Raw genomic sequence first — 23,414 nt, forward strand, 5'->3', positions numbered from 1 at the left:
TCTAGTGTTTAGGGGACCAATTGAACCATTTCCACGCTGTTCTTGCCTTAGGTACAAAAAAAGCGACCGGTCTTGCAAGATGCATTATACATAGGAGTTCTTTCCTAGGCACCTTTAATAATGATTGCTGTGACAGTTTTATGTTCATGCAGCAGGTAAAAGTGGCCTAAATTTCATTTTTTTCCTCATGTGACCCAGATTTGTCTTTTTTATGACATTTTTCTTGACAGCCTTTTTCTTTCGGATCTGGGCCATGGGCAACTCAACCTTAAACTCAATCTCAACATTTAGATTGAAATCTATGCAACTTTTACATCAGTACATCTGATTTGCTAAAATAGAGCTGCTGAGCAGATCAGATTTAAAGAGAATAGGTTTTGGGCTGTAATTTATCATTTTTAAAAATAGTATTTAACACTACCATATATAATTTGGTTTAATATAAGAAAAATAAGCAATAATTCTGAAGCTCGACAATGTGAGGCGCAGCATTCTATTACATTCATTTTGTAAAATAGAAAGAAAAATGCAAGAAAAGTGGGCTGTTCAAAAATGACCATGTAGTTACTTGTTACTTGTATTTTACTGATTCTAGAATGGAGTCTCTGTGACATGATAAATGTGTATATGGGGGCTGATGAGAAAGCTTGTTTTGCTGTGATTTTAGTGGGCTGGTCTAGAAAAAAACCCAGTTTCTATTCTTGCTTTGTGCCCAGTGTTTCTGGGAAAATTAGCCCCACCATGACCAGACCAGTTTAAATAAAATAAAATCTGCTTGTGTACAGTGAAAATCATGAGTAGATGAATCATCATTTTATTTAAAACTTTATAGTAGTGGGTCCTGGGTTGTGACTGTCTATGTGGTTTTCCTCTGGATACTCCTTCCACCTCTCAGAAACAGTGTAAATTATACACCAATCAGCCATAACAATAAAACCACTACACACACTGTCCATTTCATCAGCTCCACTTACCATATAAAAGCACTTTGTAGTTCTACAATTACTGACTGTAGTCCATCTGTTTCTCTACCTACTTTGTTAGCCCCCTTTCATGATGTTCTTCAATGGTCAGGACCCTCCCAGGACCACCACAGAGTAGGTATTATTTGGGTGGTGGATGATTCTTAGCACTGCAGTGACACTGACATGGTGGTGGTGTGATAGTGGTGGATAGTGAGTGGATCAGACACAGCAGCGCTGCTGGAGTTTTTAAATACTGTGTCTACTCACTGTCCACTCCATTAGACACTTCTACCTGGTTGGTCCACCTTGTAGATGTAAAGTCAGTGACGATCACTCATCTATTGCTGCTGTTTGAGTTGGTCATCTTCTAGACCTTCATCAATGGTCACAGGACACTGCCCATGGGGCGCTGTTGGCTGGATATTTTTGGTTAGTTGACAGTGAGGTGTTTAAAAACTCAGATCCACTCATACAAGCATAACACACACTAACACAGTACCACCATGTCAGTGTCACTGCAGTGCTGAGAATGATCCACCACCCAAATAATACCTGCTCTGCGGTGGTCCTGTGGGGGTCCTGACCATTGAAGAACAGGGTGAAAGCAGGCTAAAAAGTATGTAGAGAAACAGATGGACTACAGTCAGTAATTGTAGAACTACAAAGTGCTTTTTATATGGTCAGTGGAGTTGATAAAATGGACAGTGTGTGTAAAAACAAGGAGGTGGTCATAATGTTATGCCTCATCGGTGTATACTCTTTCTAATAATCTTAATTTCTTCAAGATGTGAGTAAATGTGTATGTGTGCTGCCTTGTATGTTCAGGAGTTTGAGCCACACTTATTTCTAACAGGTGGATGAAATAACATAAAATATATTACATGCTTCCAACATGATGACAACAGTTTGGGGATGGGCCTTTCCTGTTTCAATTGTGGTGTCACTGGGTGTCAATCACTGATGTCAGCGTTACTCTAATCTGACCACATTTTTCAGTAACAAGTAATCTAACGAGTTACTATTTCCAATCCAGTAATCAGATTAAAGTTACTTATCCAAGTTACTGTGCGTTACTATTTTTGCAATTCGGAGAGTTGAAAAAAGTACATACTTTCAGTACAGAAGTAAGCAGTATGCACACAACACCGCTACGTACTACACGTGGGGACATGATGACGTAATATCACCATAGTTACAGACTCATTACAAACCCCACTCGCCAAAATTTTGGATATTTATCGTCTTTTTGTTATTTATTTGTCTTTAAAAATGTTATTTTATTTATCTTACTTACACTTGTGAACAGAGGACTCAGTTTTCCGCGTCTTTCTTGTTTCTTATTCCGCTTCAATCGCCTACGCAGCTCCAGTTGCATTACGGCAGCTGCTGAATGTAACTAATAAAGTAACTTGTAATCTAACTTAGTTACTTTTAAAATCAAATAATCAATAAAGTAACTAAGTTACTTTTAAAATCAAGTAATCAATAAAGTAACTAAGTTACTTTTTAAAGGTAACTATGCCATCACTGGTGTCAATCAGCAAAATCTTAGTTTACACAGCACTGTCAAAGATAGATCATTAGTCACTCAAATAAAAAGAAAGAGTCATTTTTAGTAATCAGGTAGGTGTATTATATTTTTATTTGTTTATTTCAAAAGAGTTGCATACTTTTTACTTTATCTGGCCCCCCAAGAAAAGTTTGGACACCCCTTTGCTCTAAAACCTTAGCATGATGGTGAAAAGCCTTAACAGAAGGGGTGAAGGGGGATGACTGCATTTTAATGCCGATGATTTTTAAAAGGAACGTCCAACCAACTCATGAGCAGGTGTCCACATACTTCTGGCAGCGTAGTGTGTCTGCACTTTTTATGTTTCTAAGCTGTATCCTTATCCTGCAAGCTTTCCTTTTCAATGTGCGCTCATGACAGCTAAGTTGAACTGAATCGAATGTGCAGGTACTTGGAGCTGGAGAGCTGTGGACAGCGCAGTGAAATCCGGCTGCATTATTGGACGTCAGAGCAGAAAAACCACACTGAGGTTTTCCCCTACAGTCTGGCAGATGCACGCTGGCACCAAGTGGCCCTGTCACTTAGCGGCACTGAGCTGGTTCTTTACGTGGACTGTAGCAGGTGGGTAAGACAGCTCGAATATCCTTTCTTGATCAGGCACTAGGGTGGCTAGATCACTACTGCTGAGAGCTCAAGCTCTTGAATTCGAATCTCAGCTTTGCTATTGGCTAGCTGGGAGCCTAGACAGACATGATTGGCTATGTTTGAGGGGAGGGGTTGGAGGGATTCTTCATTGCTGCTGCAAATGTGGCCTTTGCTGGCTGGTCGATGGTGACTGTGCAAACTCTTCACATGCTATACTGGTGACAGTATGGCTCTTCATATGCCATACTGTTGACAGTATGACTTTTCATATGCCATATTGGTGACTGACAGTATGACTCTTCATATGCCATAGTGGTGACAGTATGACTCTTCATATGCCATAGTGGTGACAGTATGACTTTTCATATGCCATATTGGTGACTGACAGTATGACTCTTCATATGCCATAGTGGTGACAGTATGACTTTTCATATGCCATTTTGGTGACAGTATGACTCTTCATATGCCATAGTGGTGACAGTATAACTTTTCATATGCCATACTGGTGACAGTATGACTCTTCATAAGCCATACTGGTGACAGTATGACTCTTCATATGCCATACTGGTGAGAGTATGACACTTTATATGCCATACTGGTGACAGTATGACTCTTCATATGCCATAATGGTGACAGTATGACTCTTCATATGCCATACTGATATCTGTGTGAACCTGCCTTGTGCAGGTGAAAAGAAGCGGTTGATACTACACGTGTCATGCTTTGCCAAGTATATGTGAATGAATTTACACATTCTAAATGGGTGAAACGTGAGCATGTGACTCTCTTTACGTAATAATGCTTCCTGTGAGAACCCACCTTGAACAGGTGAAAAGAAGTGGTTGGCTACTACACACATGTCGGAGGGGACGTGTGTTAGGTACAACCCTCCTCGGCCAGGGTAGTTCTACAGCACTGGATGAAAAATACAGCTGGGTCATTGGCTATGACTGGATTAGGAAAAAAGGGCAAAATGCGTAAATATAATAATAAAAAACTATTATTTCTTGATATAAATTAACTATATATAAATAAAGTTGCTATGATGACTTTATTTGCTCAATTTCTGCTATAGAATTTATGAGAGGATTGTGGAGACTCCATCCATGGACATTCCTGCAGGCACAACTGTGTGGCTCGGGCAAAGAAATAATGCCCATGGCTTCTTTAAGGTAAGCATAGCTTTCAAATCTGCACCACATGCCCTCTAGATGTTAGACTCATACTTCAGACATAGTCTGGCTGGCACTGACACGATCATTGACGTGCCCCATTCATCTGGAGAAAGCTGATTTGTTCCATCTCATCTGGAGCTGTGATTAAGCCAGCTTCTGTCAAAGTGCTGACGTTTATAAAGCTCTATTAGACCTCTGATGAATAGCTATTAGTCTGCATTCTGTATGTCTTCTTTCCACTTTGTGTCTAATCTTCTCTCCCGTCGCTCTCTCACTCCTCAGGGTGGGATGCAGGACGTGGAGTTACTGCTCGTGCCTCAGGGATACGTCTCACAGTGCCCGGATCTCAACCGGAGTAAGTGCTTGTCGTCGTAAAGCACACATTCATATATCACACATCTCATTAAATTTGTATGAACTTGTCTGGTAGGATGGAGTAATTTAAAAAAAGGAGGAATGTGTTTGAAATATTCATCAGGTTTCACTCACCGTGTTGTTAATCTTTTTTATTTTAGCTTGTCCCACCTGTAACGATTTCCACAGTCTGGTGCAAAAAATCATGGAGCTGCAGGACATTTTGGCCAAAACATCTGGCAAGGTGTGAGATTATTATACTATACACTAAGATCTACAATCAAACATGATTAGACCAGCAGACACATTTGCAAACTGATTTACTAAAAGCATATTAGAGAGTTTTTTTTAAGGTGCTCGGGTGGTGCAGCAGGTCTATTACACTAGCCAGCTACACAGACATGATTGGCTGTGTCTAAGGAAGGGGGTATGGCCTTGGAACACCTGTCCAGGGTATTCCAGCCTTGTGCCCAGTGTAATTAAAAAGCTAATAAATAACCTCAATTTTAATAATGAAACATTTTAAATTTTAGTTTCACTTGACAGATTATATTAGCCAATACCCATCCATCATTAGACATGGATTAGTTATTAACCCACACATTAGAGTCTAAATATACAACACATCATTAAGCTTTTTAAAGATTTTAAACGAAGAAATTCAGTAGCTAACAGTTTATTGCAAGACTAGACGTACTTTAATCAAATAAAAGAGATGTAGCCAGTATCTCAAAGCTATTTCTGACAACATCAGTGTAGTTATTATAATCTAATCAGCAGTTTAGAACTTTAAATGCGGAAATGATGCACAATATCAGATTCATTTTTGTAGGAAAATAAATGTCCACACAAATCCATGCATTTATACTCTAACTGATGCAAAAAGCTTCCCTGTTTATGGTTTAAATAATTTAAGTGATTAATAAAACAAAACCAAAACATGAGCATGAAAACCAAACCACCATGACAAAGTCAAAGTCAAAATCAAAACAGTCTCTGCTGTAGGATCCACAGCTGCTTCCATAAATACCTTGAGCATTTAACTTAAAATGAGGGGCAGCTGTGGATTGTTAGTTTCCGCCCAATCAGCATAGAGGAGGCGTAGACTTGACAACCTATAAAAACACCTCTAACATGTGTTCTTGGAGAGAGGGGCGTGGCACATAAACATAAGGTCTGGGAGCACACAGAGGCTGGATTCGTGACAGTGCTTTAGTCGTTTATGCACACAAATAAAGAATTGTTAAAAAACATTTAAATCATAAGACTCCAATGATATACACACAACTGCATGTAAACTGTTGACTTAAACTGTAGTTTATTGTATCATATTCACATAGCACAATAAAGTCAGTTTACTAATTTAAAAAATCCTCCACATACAATGCTAAAATTAGTGTGAGGATAAATCAGTCTGCAAATTTTTGGCATGTGGTTTGTGAATTGGATTATCATATTTAAAATGATGCAATTGTTACAGCTACATCAATGCATAAAATAGAATGATGTAAGTAAATAAACGTATTTTTAGAATACTGTAAAATTTTTAATTAGATAATTACATTTGCTCTCTTATTTTTTGTTGATGGTTAAAATAATTGTAATAATTTAATTACTCACCAATGTATGTAGGTGGCACCAAAAAAGAAAAACTGCAAACATTATACTGTAGGTTTTTCATTCTTGGTTTTGTACAGTCTGTCTAAAACTGTTGTTATTAAAAGTAAACCTCTGTTCAGATGTTTGATACAATAAATGCAATGACTGAGTTTGACTTTCCATAATATTTTGTTGATTGTGTGTGATTGTAGCTGATCCGTGCAGAGGAGAGGATGAAGGCTTTGGATGGCTGCTACTGTGAAAGGACTTGCTCTCTTAATGAAGAGACCTACAGAGATGATGATGTCTGGATAGATGGATGCAGAAATTGCACATGTTTGGTAAGGGTTCAATATGAACCAGTAAACTAATTTAGGCAAGATCTTGAAGACATGGCTAAAAATAAGTGGACACATCCAAGAGTATTTAATTACAATCTTGAATATATTCAGTTAACATATTATTCAAAAATTACAGGTATTAATACGAGGGTTCTTCAAAAAATGTCCACACTTTTTTAAACTCTATTTATTAATAATTTCATTTTACATCACTTTATTACATAGTCACCTTTTGATACTTTTTTCCCAGCGTCGTACCAACATTTTAATGCCATCAGCAAAATAGTTTTTTTTTAGTTGAGCATGTAGCCACTGATGCACCGCCGCTTTCACACACTTCACATCACATGAAAATCTACTTCCCCTTAAAGCTTCTTTGAGCGGTCCAAAAAGGTGGAAATCAGATGGCGCTAAATCCGGACTATAAGCTCTCTCTCAGTCTCTTAGACACGACCAATTACTACTAGACTTCCCCCCCCCACTATATATATTAGTATATTGGTTTCCAACCAATATATAAAAGTGCAGAAACTTTTTGAAGATCCCTTGTATAAAGATGGAGCTTGATTTGTTGTGACAGCCTTCTGGTGAAGCTTTTTACAAAAATTTTTAACTTATGTGACTGAGGGGGGTGCTTTCCTTTTACCCAATAGAGTATTACTCATTCTGGTTTGGCTCGTAGTCTATGTTCCAATTTACAAAACCAATATCATAAAAGTTTAATGCATTTAAAAAAAAATAGCAAGTTGTTACCTGGGGGCAGCATGCTAATGCAGTTGGTAGCACTGTTGCCTTACAGCAAGAAGAGCCAAGTTTAATTCCCAGGATGGGTGTCTTGGGTCCTTTGCATGTTCTCCTTGTGTCCGCATAGGTTTTCTCTGGGTTCTCCATTTTCTTCCACAAGTCCAAAAACATGCACTTGAGCTACTAAAGTTGCCTTAAGAGTAAGTGTGTGTGTGTGTGTGTGTGTGTGTGTGTGTGTGTGTGTGTGTGTGTGTGTGTGTGTATCACTGTTGCCTCACAGCAAGAAGGTCCTGTGCTTGATTCCTTGGCCATGGTCTTTTCTGTGTGAACTTGTTTCTAATAACATTTGAAATGTTGGATGGTCTATTCCAAAAAGATCTGATGGATGGTCTGGATGGTCTATTCCAAAAAGATCTGACATGCTGATTTGTCTGACCACAATACACATTTCCACTGTGATGCCGCCAAGCCCAGAGAAGTCGACACCACTTCTGAACATGATTATCATAAAGCTTAGTTTTTTGCATAGTAACATTTTAAGTGCCATTTACTCTGTATTGTGGTGCTTGACAAGGTTTGCCAAAGTAATCCCTTGCCCCTGTGGTTATATCACCTATTGATGAATGACGGTTCTTGATGCAGTGACATCCAAGAGTTTGAAGATCATGGGCGTTTAGCTTAGGCCTACACCCTTGACCTTTACACCTGTCCTCCAGATTCCCTAAATCACTGTAAAGGAACAAAATATCCAGTCAAATTTTTCCTTGATAATTTTCTTATGCACCTGTTTGGAGATCCCCTGTCCAACTTTGCTTCTCAAAAAATCAGCCTTTTGTGGATACTGCTTTTGTTCCAAATCATGATTATAATCACCTGTTGACTTCACTTATTTGAAATCAACAAGTGTAATTAAGAATAATTACAATTGTAATTATACACGAGCACCAGACACACATTGAAAGTCACTAAGCTTTTGAGTATAATAATATGGCCTATTTGGCCATATAGTGTAGAGACTTTTTTTCTAGCACAGGTAGAACTAAAAGTGTGTGTGTGTTTTAATCTCTTTACAGAATGGTACTGTTGAATGTGAGAGCATCCACTGTCCAACACCTCAGTGTCCTCCAGATACTGCACCCGCCTACATTCAAGGAGCTTGCTGTAAAGAGTGTCAGCGTAAGGACACACTCACACACACCAACTCACACTTGTGTAGGCACACATCATCAAAGTTTTAACTGGGTGTAACTATAGTAGCTGCTATGATAACAGTGAGCTTTTGTTTAATATTCATCCTGAAATATCTGTTCACAAGAAGACACAACTCTGTAACACGAAGGGCTTTAGAAAATCAAACCGTTTTGGAGTGCCCAAGAATGCTGTAAGGTGGTACCTTGAAACTCAACGTCAGTTGGTTCTGTTAGTGGCGTTGCGTTTAAAAGGCGTCGAGTTTTAAGGTATTTTTTTCCCATAAGGATGTATGGGAAACCTGTTAATGCGTTCCATTGTACCGTGGAACTGCATATATTTTAGACTAATGTAAAAAAAATGGGGTTGTTTTTGACACTTATACGCTGAAAACACCACAAATATAATATAAAAACACTGAAATACAAGCAAAAACAGCTTCCTAATTGTGGAGATGCTTAATATTGGAATACCGAATTCCTTAGCGTGTTCAGTAAAGGCGCATTCACATGAGAAACGGCACACTAGCTTTTGCGCTGCCTTTTAATAATAAACATTTTAGACTCTCTCGAAAAAGCTGATTCTTACAAATCGATTTGTCAGGATCCCGAGCTATAACACAAGTTTAAACAGGAAACAGGAGGAAAATTCAGCTAAACACAGATACATGTGGAGCTTTCAGAGTGGATTTGAGGATTATTCCACACAAATGCAGATTCATCTCATATTCACACTTTGATGACATTTTACTGTACCGCTCAAGCCAAGCGCTGAACAAAGTGATTGTTCATTGTTAATTTGAAATTAAATAAATACTTTTTTTTGAAGAAACTGAACACATTGAATTTAAGGTAATTGTTGAGTTTAAGGGTACAAATTTCTCAACGAAGTGCGAGTTTAGTGGATGTTGAGTTACAAGGTACCACTGTAATTATTTTGGAATATTAATAATTCATTTCGTAATTATTGATTCTTATTCATGGGTAGACATTTGGAGGCAGTTACACAAAATTCCAAATTTTTAGCGTGTCCAATTTTTATCCAATTGCGTTATGCTTCCTCTCTACTGGTGCTGACCCCCGCCCCGATTGAGGAGAGCGAGACTGTCACATGCCCCCTCTGACATGTGTGCAGTAGCCGACTGCATTTTTTCACCTGCATGAGGCGAGTTCATATTCCGATCAGCTTTGTGCACAGAGAGCCACACCCTAATCAATGCATTATCCTGCGTATCCTGCAGACACCATCAACCAGCCAGCAGAGGTCGTAAATCGCTCAGTTATGAGGAGTCCCTAGCTGGCTTGTCCTACCCTATGGACAACAGCCAATCGTTGTTCATGCAGCCGCCCAGTCCAGCCGGATGGCAGAGCTGCGATTTGATATGATGTATTCGAAATTCCAGCTCTGGTGTGCTAGCGTGTTTTACCGCTGTGCCACCTAAGCGGCTGGACAGTGATTTTGACATTTTACCTGTAACAGCAATTTAAAACCAGACATGCTGTAAAGTGTTAAAAACCTAAACAGGTTATAAAAGGAGCATCCATTCCTGAGTAAGGATGGGTGGTGGCTTGCCACTTTGCTGAAAGATACAGCAGGAATAATCCAGTATAGACAGCCAGTGTGTGTATTATTCATTTTTGAGAGAGCTCTCTCCAATCAAGGGTCACAAAAAATCTATTTTTGACTTGTCCGTCCATTCGAGCACTTTTAGTTTTCTTTAGTTTCTTAATTTCAATTTTTTTCTTTTCTTTTGTTAGGCAGAGTCAAAAGAAAAGCATAGGTACTATGACCTCGAGTCAGTGTGTTGCCGGTCGCAGGGACACCTAGCGCTCTCTCTGTTCTTAGCTTTAGTGAGTTAGTTCCTTTCTTTTTCTTTGGATGAATCTCCATGAGCTGAGTTGAAAGCCCCAGCTCTCACATTTTTGGTTTGTCAGGCAGCCAAATAGCTGTAGTGCAGCTGCCTGTCCCTTTTCCACTGATGTATGGGGTAGAGGTGGTTAACAAAGTAAACAGAGCAACAGATCTACAGTCAGTAATTGCATAAATATGTAATTAGTAATATAGTTAGTAATCTAGTGCTTAGGTGGTGCTATTATACCAGATTCGGGTTTGAATCTCAGCAAGGCAGCATCAGTCTGATGGCGGATGGCTGAAAGCCCATGTATTGGCGCCATGTCCAGGGTATTCCTGTCTTGGGCCCGAATTATCTGATTGTGTATCTCTTTTTCTGCCAACAAAACAGGGAGCGCAAGCAAACCCCCAACGTCCTATTCAAGCCCTCACACACACACACACAGATCATAAAATATTCATGGTGAAAATATGCAGCAGCATGTTTCAGTAAGCACAGCTAATGGCTAATTTGACTTATGACTAAATCTGTTATTTAACTATCCGGAAAGCTAGTAATAACTAATGTAACATTCTGATCATATCTCTCTCTCTCTCTCTCTCTCTCTCTCTCTCTCTCTCTCTCTGTGTTTCTTTGTGTGGATGTATGTAGCTGTGTGTACTTTTAGGGGGAGGGTGTATGTGGAGGGGGAACGGAGGAGTGTACATGACTCTACAGGGAACTGCCTGCTTTATGAGTGCAGAGTAAGTGAGAGATGGAAGACGATTGAAGGGTAGCATCTATTTATAGCATGATACAGAGCATGTTTATTACAAAACAGTCAGAGATAGTACTTCATCCACGGTGCATTGTTCTGGAATTCACATTTTGTCACATTTATAGTGTAACATAAGATTTGAACAGAATCTTACTGGCTTACTGTTTTCAAGCTCAAATACAAACAAATACTATTGTTTTATAATTATATATACTCCGACCAGATATAACATTATGACCACTGAATTATCTCTTCATCACGGCAGCAAGTGAACATTTTATCCTCAAAGTTGATGTGTTAGAAGCAGGAAAAATGGGCAAGCGTAAGGATTTGAGCGAGTTTGACAAGGGCCAAACTGATGGCTAGACAACTGAGTCAGAGCATCTCCAAAACTGCACCTCTTATGGGGGTGTTCCCGGTCTGCAGTGGTCAGTATCTATCAAAAGTGGTCCAATAAAGGAACAGTGGTATACCGGCGACAGGGTCATTGATGCAAATTGGAAATGAAGGCTGGCCCTTGTGGTTCGATCCAACAGACGAGCTACTGTAGCTCAAATTGCTGAAGAAGTTAATGCTGGTTCTGATAGAAAGGTGTCGGAATACACAGAGCATCACAGTTTGTTGCATATGGGGCTGCATAGCTGCAGACCAGTCAGGGTGCCCATGCTGACCCATGTCCACCACCGAAAGCACCAACAATGGGCATGTGAGCATCGAAACTGGATCACAGAGCAATGGAAGAAGGTGGCCTGGTCTGATTAATCACATTTCTATTACATCACATGGATGGCTGGGTGCATGTGCATCACTTACCTGGGGAACACGTTGGACCAGGATGCACTATGGGAAGAAGGCAAGCCAGCGGAGGCAGTGTGATGCTTGGAAACGTTGGGTCCTGCCATCCATGTGGATGTTACTTTGACACATACCACCTACCTAAGCATTGTTGCAGATCATGTACACCCTTTCATGGAAACGGTATTCCCTGATATCTGTGGCCTCTTTCAGCAGAATAATGCGTCCTGCCACAAAGCAAAAATGCTTCAGGAATGGTTTGAGGAGCACAACAACAAGTGTGAGGTGTTGACTTGGCATCCAAATACCAGATCTCAATCCAATCTGTGGGATGTGCTGGACAAACAAGTCCAATCCATGGAGGCCCCACCTCACAACTTACATGAGTTAAAGGATCTGCTGCTAACATCTTGGTGCCAGATATCACAGCACACCTTCAGGGGTCTAGTGGTGTCCATGCCTCAACGAGTCAGAGCTGTTTTGGCAGCAAAAAGGGGACCAACACAATATTAGGAAGGTGGTCATAATGTTATGCCTCATTGGTGTATATGGCCTACAAAATTGCTTTTTAACACCTGTTGAAAAAAGGTGAATAGAATCAAGTGCACAGACATGTAAACATTTAGTAATCAATAGCAGCACAGATCATACTAAAGATCTGTGGCACTGTCATAGAATACCACCTTTTCACAAATCACTTCAACAAAGTTAATAAAGACGTTAGTCAACTTTAAATGCTGGTGTTGTGGAGTGAAAGCCAGTGATGCATATGAATAAATTAAGAATATTTTGTCTCTGTACTTAAGTACATTCATTCAGGTATTAGTACTTCATTTGATTCAAATATTTCTGACAACTTTAAATGAAATTCACACAAAACATGAACAAGACTAACACTAAACAATACTTCGAAACATGAGCAAGAGTCAAAATCATGACATGCCAACCAAACCATGACATTAGCGTGAAAACCAAAGCAGAGCATGCAAACCAAAATAATCTCCCCCAAATGATCCACAGCTGCCTTCTTAAATACCCTGAGCATTGCACCCAAACGAGGTGCAGCTATGGATAATTAGCAAGAGACCAATCATAATGAGGGGCGTTGGCTTGAGACTGAACACAAACACGCCAACATGTGCTCCTGGAGAGAGGGGTGTGGCACAAACTCTTTTTATTAAAAACAAATTACATTACTTTTCTACTTTTCTACAAGTCACACTTCCAACCAAAATATAAGAGTGTGGAAACTTTTTGAAGATACCTCGTAATAATAAATTGTATTTAAGTTGTTACTAGTGAAACTTTACTACTTTTTCTTTAGAATTTTTTAATGAATTACTTCAACTTGACATTTTTATTAAAGTATCACTTCTTCTGTTTGAGTATGAAGTATTAGTTTTGAATACAACAATGCCTAAAAGTAACAACAGCTTAGTTATGAAGTTGCGTTTTATACAAGCTCAAAGACTGAACACAGAATTATTTGCCAACGTTGTATAGTGAACAAAACTCATGCAGTCAGATAGTACAAAGAAAACGTTTCTAAACCCTTGCTTATTTTACACATCAACACGGTAACTATTTTAATATGTAGCACAGAGCAGGTTAGCAGTAGAACGTTTTTTATATTTCTATGTGTGTTGGACAGGATCGTAGCATGCGAAGAGTTGAGAGCACTTCATGTCCAGAGATCAACTGCCCTGAATCAGAACAGATTACACTTACAGACCGCTGCTGCAAAGTGTGTCGAGGTAAGAAACACACACACACAGACACACACACATACCTATTAAGTGCTAGTTCACTGATTTTGCACACATATTTTAATTATAAAAGTCTTATAACCAACTAAAAATAAAATAAAAAATTTTTATTATAGGCAAAGCAGAAACCACCTTGTCCTTGACGGTTTTTTGTCACCACAAATTAAATAGGAAACAGACTCAGTCACAAACCAGACTGTCCAGTTAAAATTATTATAATTATTATAATAATTATTACATAATCCAGCAGTTAACTGAGGGATAGCATCAGGATAGCAGTGATTAAAACAGCAGCTTTAAAGGGACAGTTATAGTGGATTGAGCTGTGGGTTACCAATTGGAAAAGAATGAATTTTATTTTTATTATTTTGCTTATGTATTTTTTGTTTTTATTAAAGATGCTATTTTTTGCAAAGCTGTTGTTTGCAAGTACAGCTTCAAGACATCTAGGGTAGAAAATAATTAGCCTATGCTGCATGGTGGTTTAATTTCAGCTAATTTCTTTTGGGAGAATTATCGTCAGTTCCCCAAGGTTACAGTAGTCATTCTGACACTCATTTTTTTCAAAATGATTATTGAACTCAAATCGGCCCATTGGCTAGACCATGCAAACAACAATTTTTGGGGGGGTTTGAGGTTGGCCATTTTAGGTCATGCTACATTATCTCAGTTATTTAAGGCCTAGATTGGACCATTTCTATTAAGCTTAAGATTAAAGAGCTTAAGAGTTTGCATTGTCGTTGTATTTTAAACTATAGTAAATGAAAGTGTATTAGTAATTTATAACAATAAAGTGTTTTAATAATGTAAAGAATATGTAAAAACTAAATAACACATAATAAAAATGTGTATAATTAATTCCACCTGTTTTTACTTGGAAAGAGGTTGCTATTGGTTAGGAAGATTGCAAGCATTCATGACATAGAAATCATGACAGAGATGAGGGATTTTCTTAGGGACAAAAATATTAAATAGAATAAGCAGAGCCACAGCAAACACACCTCAAACATTTATATAAGTAGAACCCCATTTCCAGAAATGTTGGAACATTTTGTGAAATGCAGTAAATTCTGACTCTACATTTTTTTTGATGTAACTGCTGATTCCATGTGTTAGAACATCAAGAGATCATAAAGAAATCTTCCTGCTCAGATCTTCTACTGATGATTTGCTGAGTTTGAGAGAAAAAAGCTCTGCAAAACCGTGCGCACAGGAAAATACTCATTACTCACAGACAGAGTAAGTTTATTAAATAAAGGAGCAAGTTTATATAGCTGATGTGTACATGAGAATGTGAGCCTATGTCTAAGCCCAGTGGAATTCAAATGGTAGAGCACAAAAAGGAATTATTCACAAGCATAGCCCAGAACCAAGTTAATGGTTAGGGGTGATGAAGTTGTTAACATTCGGAGGTTTAAACAGGTGCTGTGGTTAACGTTTATGGACACCTTGATATTTTACCTAACACCGTATGACTATATTTGTACTGTATTAATAGTGGTTCCCATGCAATGCCATCTGAGCGTTCAAAGGTCATATCCATTTCTCCAGATTTCTTCAGATATTCTGTATCTTTTTACAATATTTTGTACGGTAGATGGTGAAAGACTTACTTTATTTGCAATCCTGCATTGAAAAACATTGTTTTTAAAGTATTTGACAAATCTCTCAAGACGTTTGGCAGAAAGGGGTAAGACATGACCATTGATCTTTGCTTGCAAAGACTGAGCCTTTAGTGGACTCTACTTTTATACCTAATCATGTTACCCTTACATGTTACCAATTTACCTACTTATTGTAAAACATTGTAGCTTCTTAATTATTGTTTGTGACAAAACATTTGATTCAAGATCTAGGTTATTATTTATTAGGATTTTAACGTCATGTTTCACACACTTTGGTTACATTCTTGATGGAAACGGTAGTTACTCGTGATCAAACACAGTCATGGCCAATTTTGTATCTCCAATTCACCTCACTTGCATGTTTTTGGACTGTGGGAGGAAACTGGGGCTCCCAGAGGAAACCCACAGACACAGAGAGAACATGCAAACTCCACACAGAAAGGACCCAGACCACCCCACCTGGGGATCGAACCCAGGACCTTCTCGCTGTGAGGTGACAGTGCTACCCACTGAGCCACTGTGCCACCAAGATCTATGTTATATACAGCACAACATACAAAACAAAACTATATAGGACAAGTAGCATATAGTTATATAAAGCTAAGATTTGTTTAGGCTATTAGCTTAACATGTTTTTTATTTTGCACTATCTTTTTACACATGCGTTCCTCCACCCTGTTACAATAAAAATTCACTTCATATTACTGTCTTTTATTTTAATAGGTTCCTGCTCATTACAGACATAAACAGTGCAGTGGGTCACCACTTACCCATGCATAGTTCTGACACCCGGGGCTATTTTTATAACACACACACACACACACACACACACACTAAATGTTTATCAGAGAAGACAGGAAGGTGATGTTGCACTGCGCACTGTTTCATGTCTCTGTCACAGGGCATGATTTCTGTTTGGAGGGCTACAGCAGCACCTGTGTGGAGAATTCAGACTGTGTGAATCTTGAAGCAGGGGCCTACTGTAGCTGCAGAGATGGCTACCGGGCAATAAGAGATGATAGCGCATACTGCCAAGGTACATTACCATTCTCTCAGGAAATTAAAAAATCTTAAAATGTCCAGCATACCAACTACAACGTGATTTACACAGTACTGCTGCATTGAGCTAAACCTTCACTTTATTTGTAACATGGGGAAAAGGTTTTCCATTATTTCATTGGCACTACTTTGTGCAACCTACATTTTCCAACATAACAACAGGAAAAGAGCTCTGTGCTCTGAAAGCACTCTTCAGTACTGAAGCTTCTCCAACCTCCTGGGTCCTCTCATAGACTCTTCTTGTCAGCTTATTAAGGTTTTTAATGTGGTTTGGGATTGAGGTGGTCACGGCAAATACCATTATCATGTTAAAAAAAATGGCTTCTTGTTCAAGGGTGGGTGCCAGAGGGGACCTTACAACTGATGCAATTACGACCTCTGCTGGTTGATTTATGGTGCCTGCACAGTGACGGGATAATGAGGATCAGGGTGTGGCTCTTCATGCACAAAGCTTCACTTGTGCAGGTGAAAAAAGATGCAGTCGGTTACTGCACACGTGTTGGAGGGGGCGTGTGTCAGTCATGACTCTCCTTAGTCAGAGTGGTGGTCAACATCAGTTAAGAGGAAGCGTAATGCAATTGTTTAATTGGATACGACTAGTTTGGAAGAAAATGGGGTAAAACAAATTTACAAAACATAAGGCAGTAATGCAATAGTGAAAAGGCAATGACTATGAGTACATATTTTGTACAAAAAAAAATAAAATAAAAACTATATTAAATGTAATAATAATGGACAGTCAGCATACTGTTTTAGTGAGTAAAAAAGCAACAGAATTTTTAATAATAGTGGAAAATCAGAACAATGTTTTATTATACTTACAACCTGTTTTAAAAACTTTAACTAAAGTCTAGTTTGTGATTTTAGTGTTCTTGCCGTTATAAAAATGTTAGCAATAAAGATATGAGTATAATTAGAGTGTAAAAGCAAGATCCATGTGGATCCCCAAAAAATATGATATTAGTCTTTTTAATCTGTTTGATAATGATGGATCCTGGTGGGTGATTTTATTTATACTGTTGGGACTTTACACTGATCAGCCATAACATTAAAACCACCTCCTTGTTTCTACACTCACTGCCCATTTTATCAGCTCCACTTACCATATAGAAACACTTTAAAGTTCTACAATTACTGACTGTAGTCCATCTGTTTCTCTACATATTTTTTTAACCTGCTTTCACCCTGTTCTTCAATGGTCAGGACCCCCACAGAACCACCACAGAGTAGGTATTATTTAGGTGGTGGATCATTCTCAGCACTGCAGTGACACTGACATGGTGGTGGTGTGTTAGTGTGTTGTGCTGGTATGAGTGGATCAGACACAGCAGCGCTGCTGGGGTTTTTAAATACCGTGTCCACTTACTGTCCACTCTATTAGACACTCCTACCTAGTTGGTCCACCTTGTAGATGTAAAGTCGGAGACGCTCATCTATTGCTGCTGTTTGAGTTGGTCATCTTCTAAACCTTCATCAGTGGTTACAGGACGCTGCCCAAAGGGTGCTTTTGGCTGGATATTTTTGGTTGGTGGACTATTCTCAGTCCAGCAGTGACAGTAAGGTGTTTTAAAACTCCAACAGCGCTGCTGTGTCTGATCCACTCATACCAGCACAACACACACTAACACACCACCACCATGTCAGTGTCACTGCAGTGCTGAGAATGACCCACCACCCAAATAATACCTGGGAGTCCTGGGAGAGTCCTGACCATTGAAGAACAGCATGAAAGGGGGCTAACAAATCATGCAGAGAAACAGATGGACTACAGTCAGTAATTGTAGAACTACAAAGTGCTTCTATATGGTAAGTGGAGCTGATAAAATGGACAGTGAGTGTAGAAACAAGGAGGTGGTTTTAATGTTATGGCTGATCAGTGTACATATATGTATATATATACAGTGTATCACAAAAGTGAGTACACCCCTCACATTTCTGCAAATATTTTATTATATCTTTTCATGGGACAACACTATAGAAATAAAACTTGGATATAACTTAGAGTAGTCAATGTACAACTTATATAGCAGTGTAGATTTACTGTCTTCTGAAAATAACTCAACACACAGCCATTAATGTCTAAATGGCTGGCAACATAAGTGAGTACACCCCACAGTGAACATGTCCAAATTGTGCCCAAAGTGTCAATATTTTGTGTGACCACCATTATTATCCAGCACTGCCTTAACCCTCCTGAGCATGGAATTCACCAGAGCTGCACAGGTCGCTACTGGAATCCTCTTCCACTCCTCCATGATGACATCACGGAGCTGGTGGATGTTAGACACCTTGAACTCCTCCATCTTCCACTTGAGGATGCGCCACAGGTGCTCAATTGGGTTTAGTCCATCACCTTTACCTTCAGCTTCCTAAGCAAGGCAGTTGTCATCTTGGAGGTTGTGTTTGGGGTCGTTATCCTGTTGGAAAACTGCCATGAGGCCCAGTTTTCGAAAGGAGGGGATCATGCTCTGTTTCAGAATGTCACAGTACATGTTGAAATTCATGTTTCCCTCAATGAACTGCAGCTCCCCAGTGCCAGCAACACTCATGCAGCCCAAGACCATGATGCTACCACCACCATGCTTGACTGTAGGCAAGATACAGTTGTCTTGGTACTTCTCACCAGGGCACCGCCACACATGCTGGACACCATCTGAGCCAAACAAGTTTATCTTGGTCTCGTCAGACCACAGGGCATTCCAGTAATCCATGTTCTTGGACTGCTTGTCTTCAGCAAACTGTTTGCGGGCTTTCTTGTGCGTCAGCTTCCTTCTGGGATGACGACCATGCAGACCGAGTTGATGCAGTGTGCGGCGTATGGTCTGAGCACTGACAGGCTGACCTCCCACGTCTTCAACCTCTGCAGCAATGCTGGCAGCACTCATGTGTCTATTTTTTAAAGCCAACCTCTGGATATGACGCCGAACACGTGGACTCAACTTCTTTGGTCGACCCTGACCCTGTGGAGAGCAACAATTCTATTTCTCACATCCTCAGAGAGTTCTTTGCCATGAGGTGCCATGTTGAATATCCAGTGGCCAGTATGAGAGAATTGTACCCAAAACACCAAATTTAACAGCCCTGCTCCCCATTTACACCTGGGACCTTGACACATGACACCAGGGAGGGACAACGACACAATTTACTCTCAACCCTACCCCAATGACTAACACATTCCCATACCCTTGCCTGCTACACTATTGATGCAGCAGTTCAAAACTAATTCATTCAGATTTTTAGATATTTCCTGAACTTTGTATTAAGAAAGATTGACTTTTTTCTATGCCACAGTGAGCAGAGGGGTCAAAATAGCCTTGTTTAATCATAATTAAATTTTCTCCGTTCAAAATAATTGATGTTTGGGTGTTGGGTTGCAGATATTGATGAGTGTGCTGAAGGAAAGCACTACTGCAGAGAGAACACCATGTGTGTGAACACACCAGGATCCTTCATGTGTGTGTGTTACACCGGCTACTTTCGCATTGATGATTATTCCTGCACTGGTGAGTAGCTCTGACTTCTACTCTCCGCTTTATGTAATGCATCAATAAACAGTAAAAAAGGTGGTAATATGAGTGTTTGTGTATAAGAGTGTGTAAATGAAGAATAAATATAGCTTCCTTCTCTAAAGAAAGGCGTTTCCAGATGTTTTTGCTTTTCATACCACTGAACATGGTATGTGAACAGATGCTGCAAGATATACAGCTGTGCTTCCTCCACTAATTTTATAATTGTATTATGGAAAAACAAGAACTCACACATTACCATACTTTATAAAATTCTTTATGCTGTTTTATTGTTCATCATTTTTATGATGTTTTATGGTATGCATGTTTGGTTGCGTTTTACTCTGTCACACTTACGCTGAGTTTTGAGAGGTCATCAGCTCTGGAGGGTCAATATTTTTGCGAGTGGACTTATTGTGGGCTATTTTGCTGTATACAATACTTGAGCTGCCCAGGAGTCCATGGTCACTGTTGTCTGATTCTCCTCTTCATGATGCACCATACACTTTCAATAGGAGACAGAACTGCAGGGGACTGCAGGCAGGCCAGTCAAGCACACCCACTTTATGTCTGCATAGCCACACTGTTTAAGTTTATGCAAAATGAGGCCTGCCGGTGTCTTGCTGAAACAGGCATGGATTTCACAGGAAAAGACAGCATCTTGACAGCAGCATGTGTCTCTCCAAAAAAAAAAACAATATAAGCTTCCGTTTCAGTGATACCTTCAAATATATGCAGATCACCCTTGCCGTGGGCAATAATGCACCCCCATGCTATCACAGATGCTGGTTTCTGCACTTTTTGTTGGTAACAGTCTGGATGGTCTTTTTCATCTTTGGCACATAGGATCCGACATCCTGTGTTAAGTAACAATGATTTTTTAAAGTACTCCCGAGCTCATGTGTCTGTGTCCATCACAGTAGCATAAAAGTTTACTGAGGACTAGATGGTCATGCATATTCAGCATTGGTTTCCACCCTTGCCGTGCCAGTTTGCTTATTTTACATTAAAAATGAATTAAAGAAATTAATTAAAATGTAAAAAACTATTTGTAAAAATTTTGTTTATGCATTTTCTCCCCTTTTTTTCCCTTTTTAGCGCGTACAATTGCCCGATTGCGCCATGCTTCCTCTTCACCAATGCCGCTCCCCGCTCTGATTGAGGAGAACAAAGCTAACCCACGCCCCCTCCGAGCAGCAGTCGTATGCATTTTGTCACCTACACTTTGACGAGTGCAATGCGGATCAGCACTGTGTACGGAGAGACACACCCTGACAGCACTCTTTTCCCGTCTCTGTGCAGGCGCCATCAATCAGCCAGCAGAGGTCGTAATTGCATTAGTTATGAAAGAGTCCCTATCCGGCTTTAATATCCCACCCCTTTCTTAACAACAGGCCAATCATTGCTCATGTGGCTTCTCAGCCCAGCCGGCAGGCAGAGCTGAGACTCGATACGATGTATTCGAGATCCCAGCTTTGGTGTCAGCGTGTGTTTTTACCGCTGCCCCACCTGAGCGGCAAAAACTAATTAAAGCTGTTTACACAGTTAATAAAAATATGGATTGACATGTTTGGTATGAAGGAATACCAGTGGCCTGTATAGAGCCCCCTGATCTCAATCCCAGTGAACAACCTCGCCCTAAAATAAAACTTTGATCGCAAGCCAGGCCTCCTCGCCAACCAGTGCCTGACCTCACAAATGCTCTTTAAATGATTTAAATGGGCCACAGAGACACAGATGTCCTCACACGTCTGGCGATATAGTGTATATCATATATCCCTACCCTGGATCCCAATATACTATGCTGTTGTTTTTGTTTGTAGACTCAATTTCATACTTGAATTAGTTGTCAGTGAAATTAAGCTCTTTAAACAACATTATGAATATAATGCTGATTTTTTTCCTTTTCTTTTTCTTCTATACCAGTGATCACATTAATTCCAGCAAGTGTTACATTAAGAATCTTTATTACATTGTGCATGCAACGGAAAACCATTAGCATATTTAATAATTTATATGCATAATCACCCACAGAGAATGGTGTCTGTTTCTCTTCTTGGATAATAACAAGATCATCTGCAAACTACCAATTCATTATTTTTACTTTAATGGTTTGGAAACAGTTTAAAATAGCATGACATATTTCTTCTATCATTAAGCTAGTCAAAATTGTAATTAAAAAGATTTTAATTGTAATAGCTCCTAACAATTTAAATGTTGTTAGGTAAACCTATATGATTCTCCTAATTCCCATTTTAATAACCAGTGGGGGAACGGGTATTAAATCACTATTGTTTTTGTTCTGTTTATTATATTTTTGTGCATACTGGGGATTAAGAAAGTATTCAGATCATTGAATGTTTTGCTCTCTCTATTGTGTTGTGGATTTGATTTGATTTTGATTTGATGTTTTTTTATCCTGGCTCTGCCATGCTGCCACTGTTGAGCCCTTGAGCAAGGCCCTTAACCTTCTCTGCTCCAGGGGCATCGTTCAATGGCTGACCCTGCTTTCTGACCCCAGCTTCCAAACAAGCTGGGATATGCGAAGAAGGAATTTCGTACTGTACACATGTGTATACACCGATCAGCCATACCATTAAAACCACCTCCTTGTTTCTACACTCACTGTCAATTTTATCAGCTCTACTTACTATATAGAAGCACTTTGTAGTTCTACAATTACTGACTGTAGTCCATCTGTTTCTCTGCATGCTTTGTTAGCCGCTTTTCCTGCTGTTCTTCAATGTTAGGACCACAGGACCACCACAGAGCAGGTATTATTTAGGTGGTGGATCATTCTCAGCACTGCAGTGACACTGACATGGTCAGTGTGTGTTGTGCTGGTATGAGTGGATCAGACACAGCAATGCTGATGGATTTTTTGAACACCTCACTGTCACTGCTGGACTGAGAATAGTACATCAACCAAAAATATCCAGCCAACAGCGCCCTGTGGGCAGCGTCTTGTGACCACTGATGAAGGTCTAGAAGATGACCAACTCAAACAGCAGCAATAGGTGAACGGTCAGCTCTGACTTTACGTCTACAAGGTGAACCAACTAGGTAGAAGTGTCTAATAGAGTGGACAGTGAGTGGACATGGTATTTAAAAAGTTCAGCAGCGCTGCTGTGTCTGATCCACTCATGCCAGCACAACACACACTAACACACCATCACCATGTCATTGTCACTGCAGTGCTGAGAATGATCCACCACCTAAATAATACCTGCTCTGTGGGGGTCCTGACCATTGAAGAACAGTGTAAAAGCAGGTTAAAAAAGTAAGTAGAGAAACAGATGGACTACAGTCAGTAATTGTAGAACTACAAAGTGCTTCTATATGGTAAGTAGAGCTGAGAAAATGTGTGTGTAGAAACAAGGAGGTGGTTTTAATGTTATGGCTGATCAGTGTATATATGACAAATAAAGGCATTCTATTCTATTCATTCTATTCTATGCAGATCCTTTCAAGCTCCTGCAGATTTGATAGTGACTGTCGATAAACTGTTATCTTAAGGTCTGTCTATATGTGTA

The 23,414-nt window shown here is 39.6% G+C and overlaps 1 protein-coding gene across 1 annotated transcript in view; it reads left to right on the forward strand.

Annotated features, from left to right (window-relative positions):
* The window catches only part of nell2b (neural EGFL like 2b), a 97,171-nt gene that overhangs the window by 34,294 nt on the left and 39,463 nt on the right, over positions 1 to 23,414 (forward strand). The window contains exons 4-13 of the mRNA XM_063007263.1: positions 2,923 to 3,096; positions 4,196 to 4,292; positions 4,578 to 4,650; positions 4,811 to 4,893; positions 6,461 to 6,589; positions 8,407 to 8,509; positions 11,025 to 11,116; positions 13,577 to 13,679; positions 16,218 to 16,352; positions 19,753 to 19,878. Coding sequence (XP_062863333.1) covers positions 2,923 to 3,096; positions 4,196 to 4,292; positions 4,578 to 4,650; positions 4,811 to 4,893; positions 6,461 to 6,589; positions 8,407 to 8,509; positions 11,025 to 11,116; positions 13,577 to 13,679; positions 16,218 to 16,352; positions 19,753 to 19,878 — 1,115 coding nt within the window. The remainder of the gene's footprint in view (positions 1 to 2,922; positions 3,097 to 4,195; positions 4,293 to 4,577; positions 4,651 to 4,810; positions 4,894 to 6,460; positions 6,590 to 8,406; positions 8,510 to 11,024; positions 11,117 to 13,576; positions 13,680 to 16,217; positions 16,353 to 19,752; positions 19,879 to 23,414) is intronic.

This window comes from Trichomycterus rosablanca, chromosome 1 (assembly GCF_030014385.1).
Source record: "Trichomycterus rosablanca isolate fTriRos1 chromosome 1, fTriRos1.hap1, whole genome shotgun sequence".
Lineage (NCBI taxonomy): Eukaryota > Metazoa > Chordata > Actinopteri > Siluriformes > Trichomycteridae > Trichomycterus > Trichomycterus rosablanca.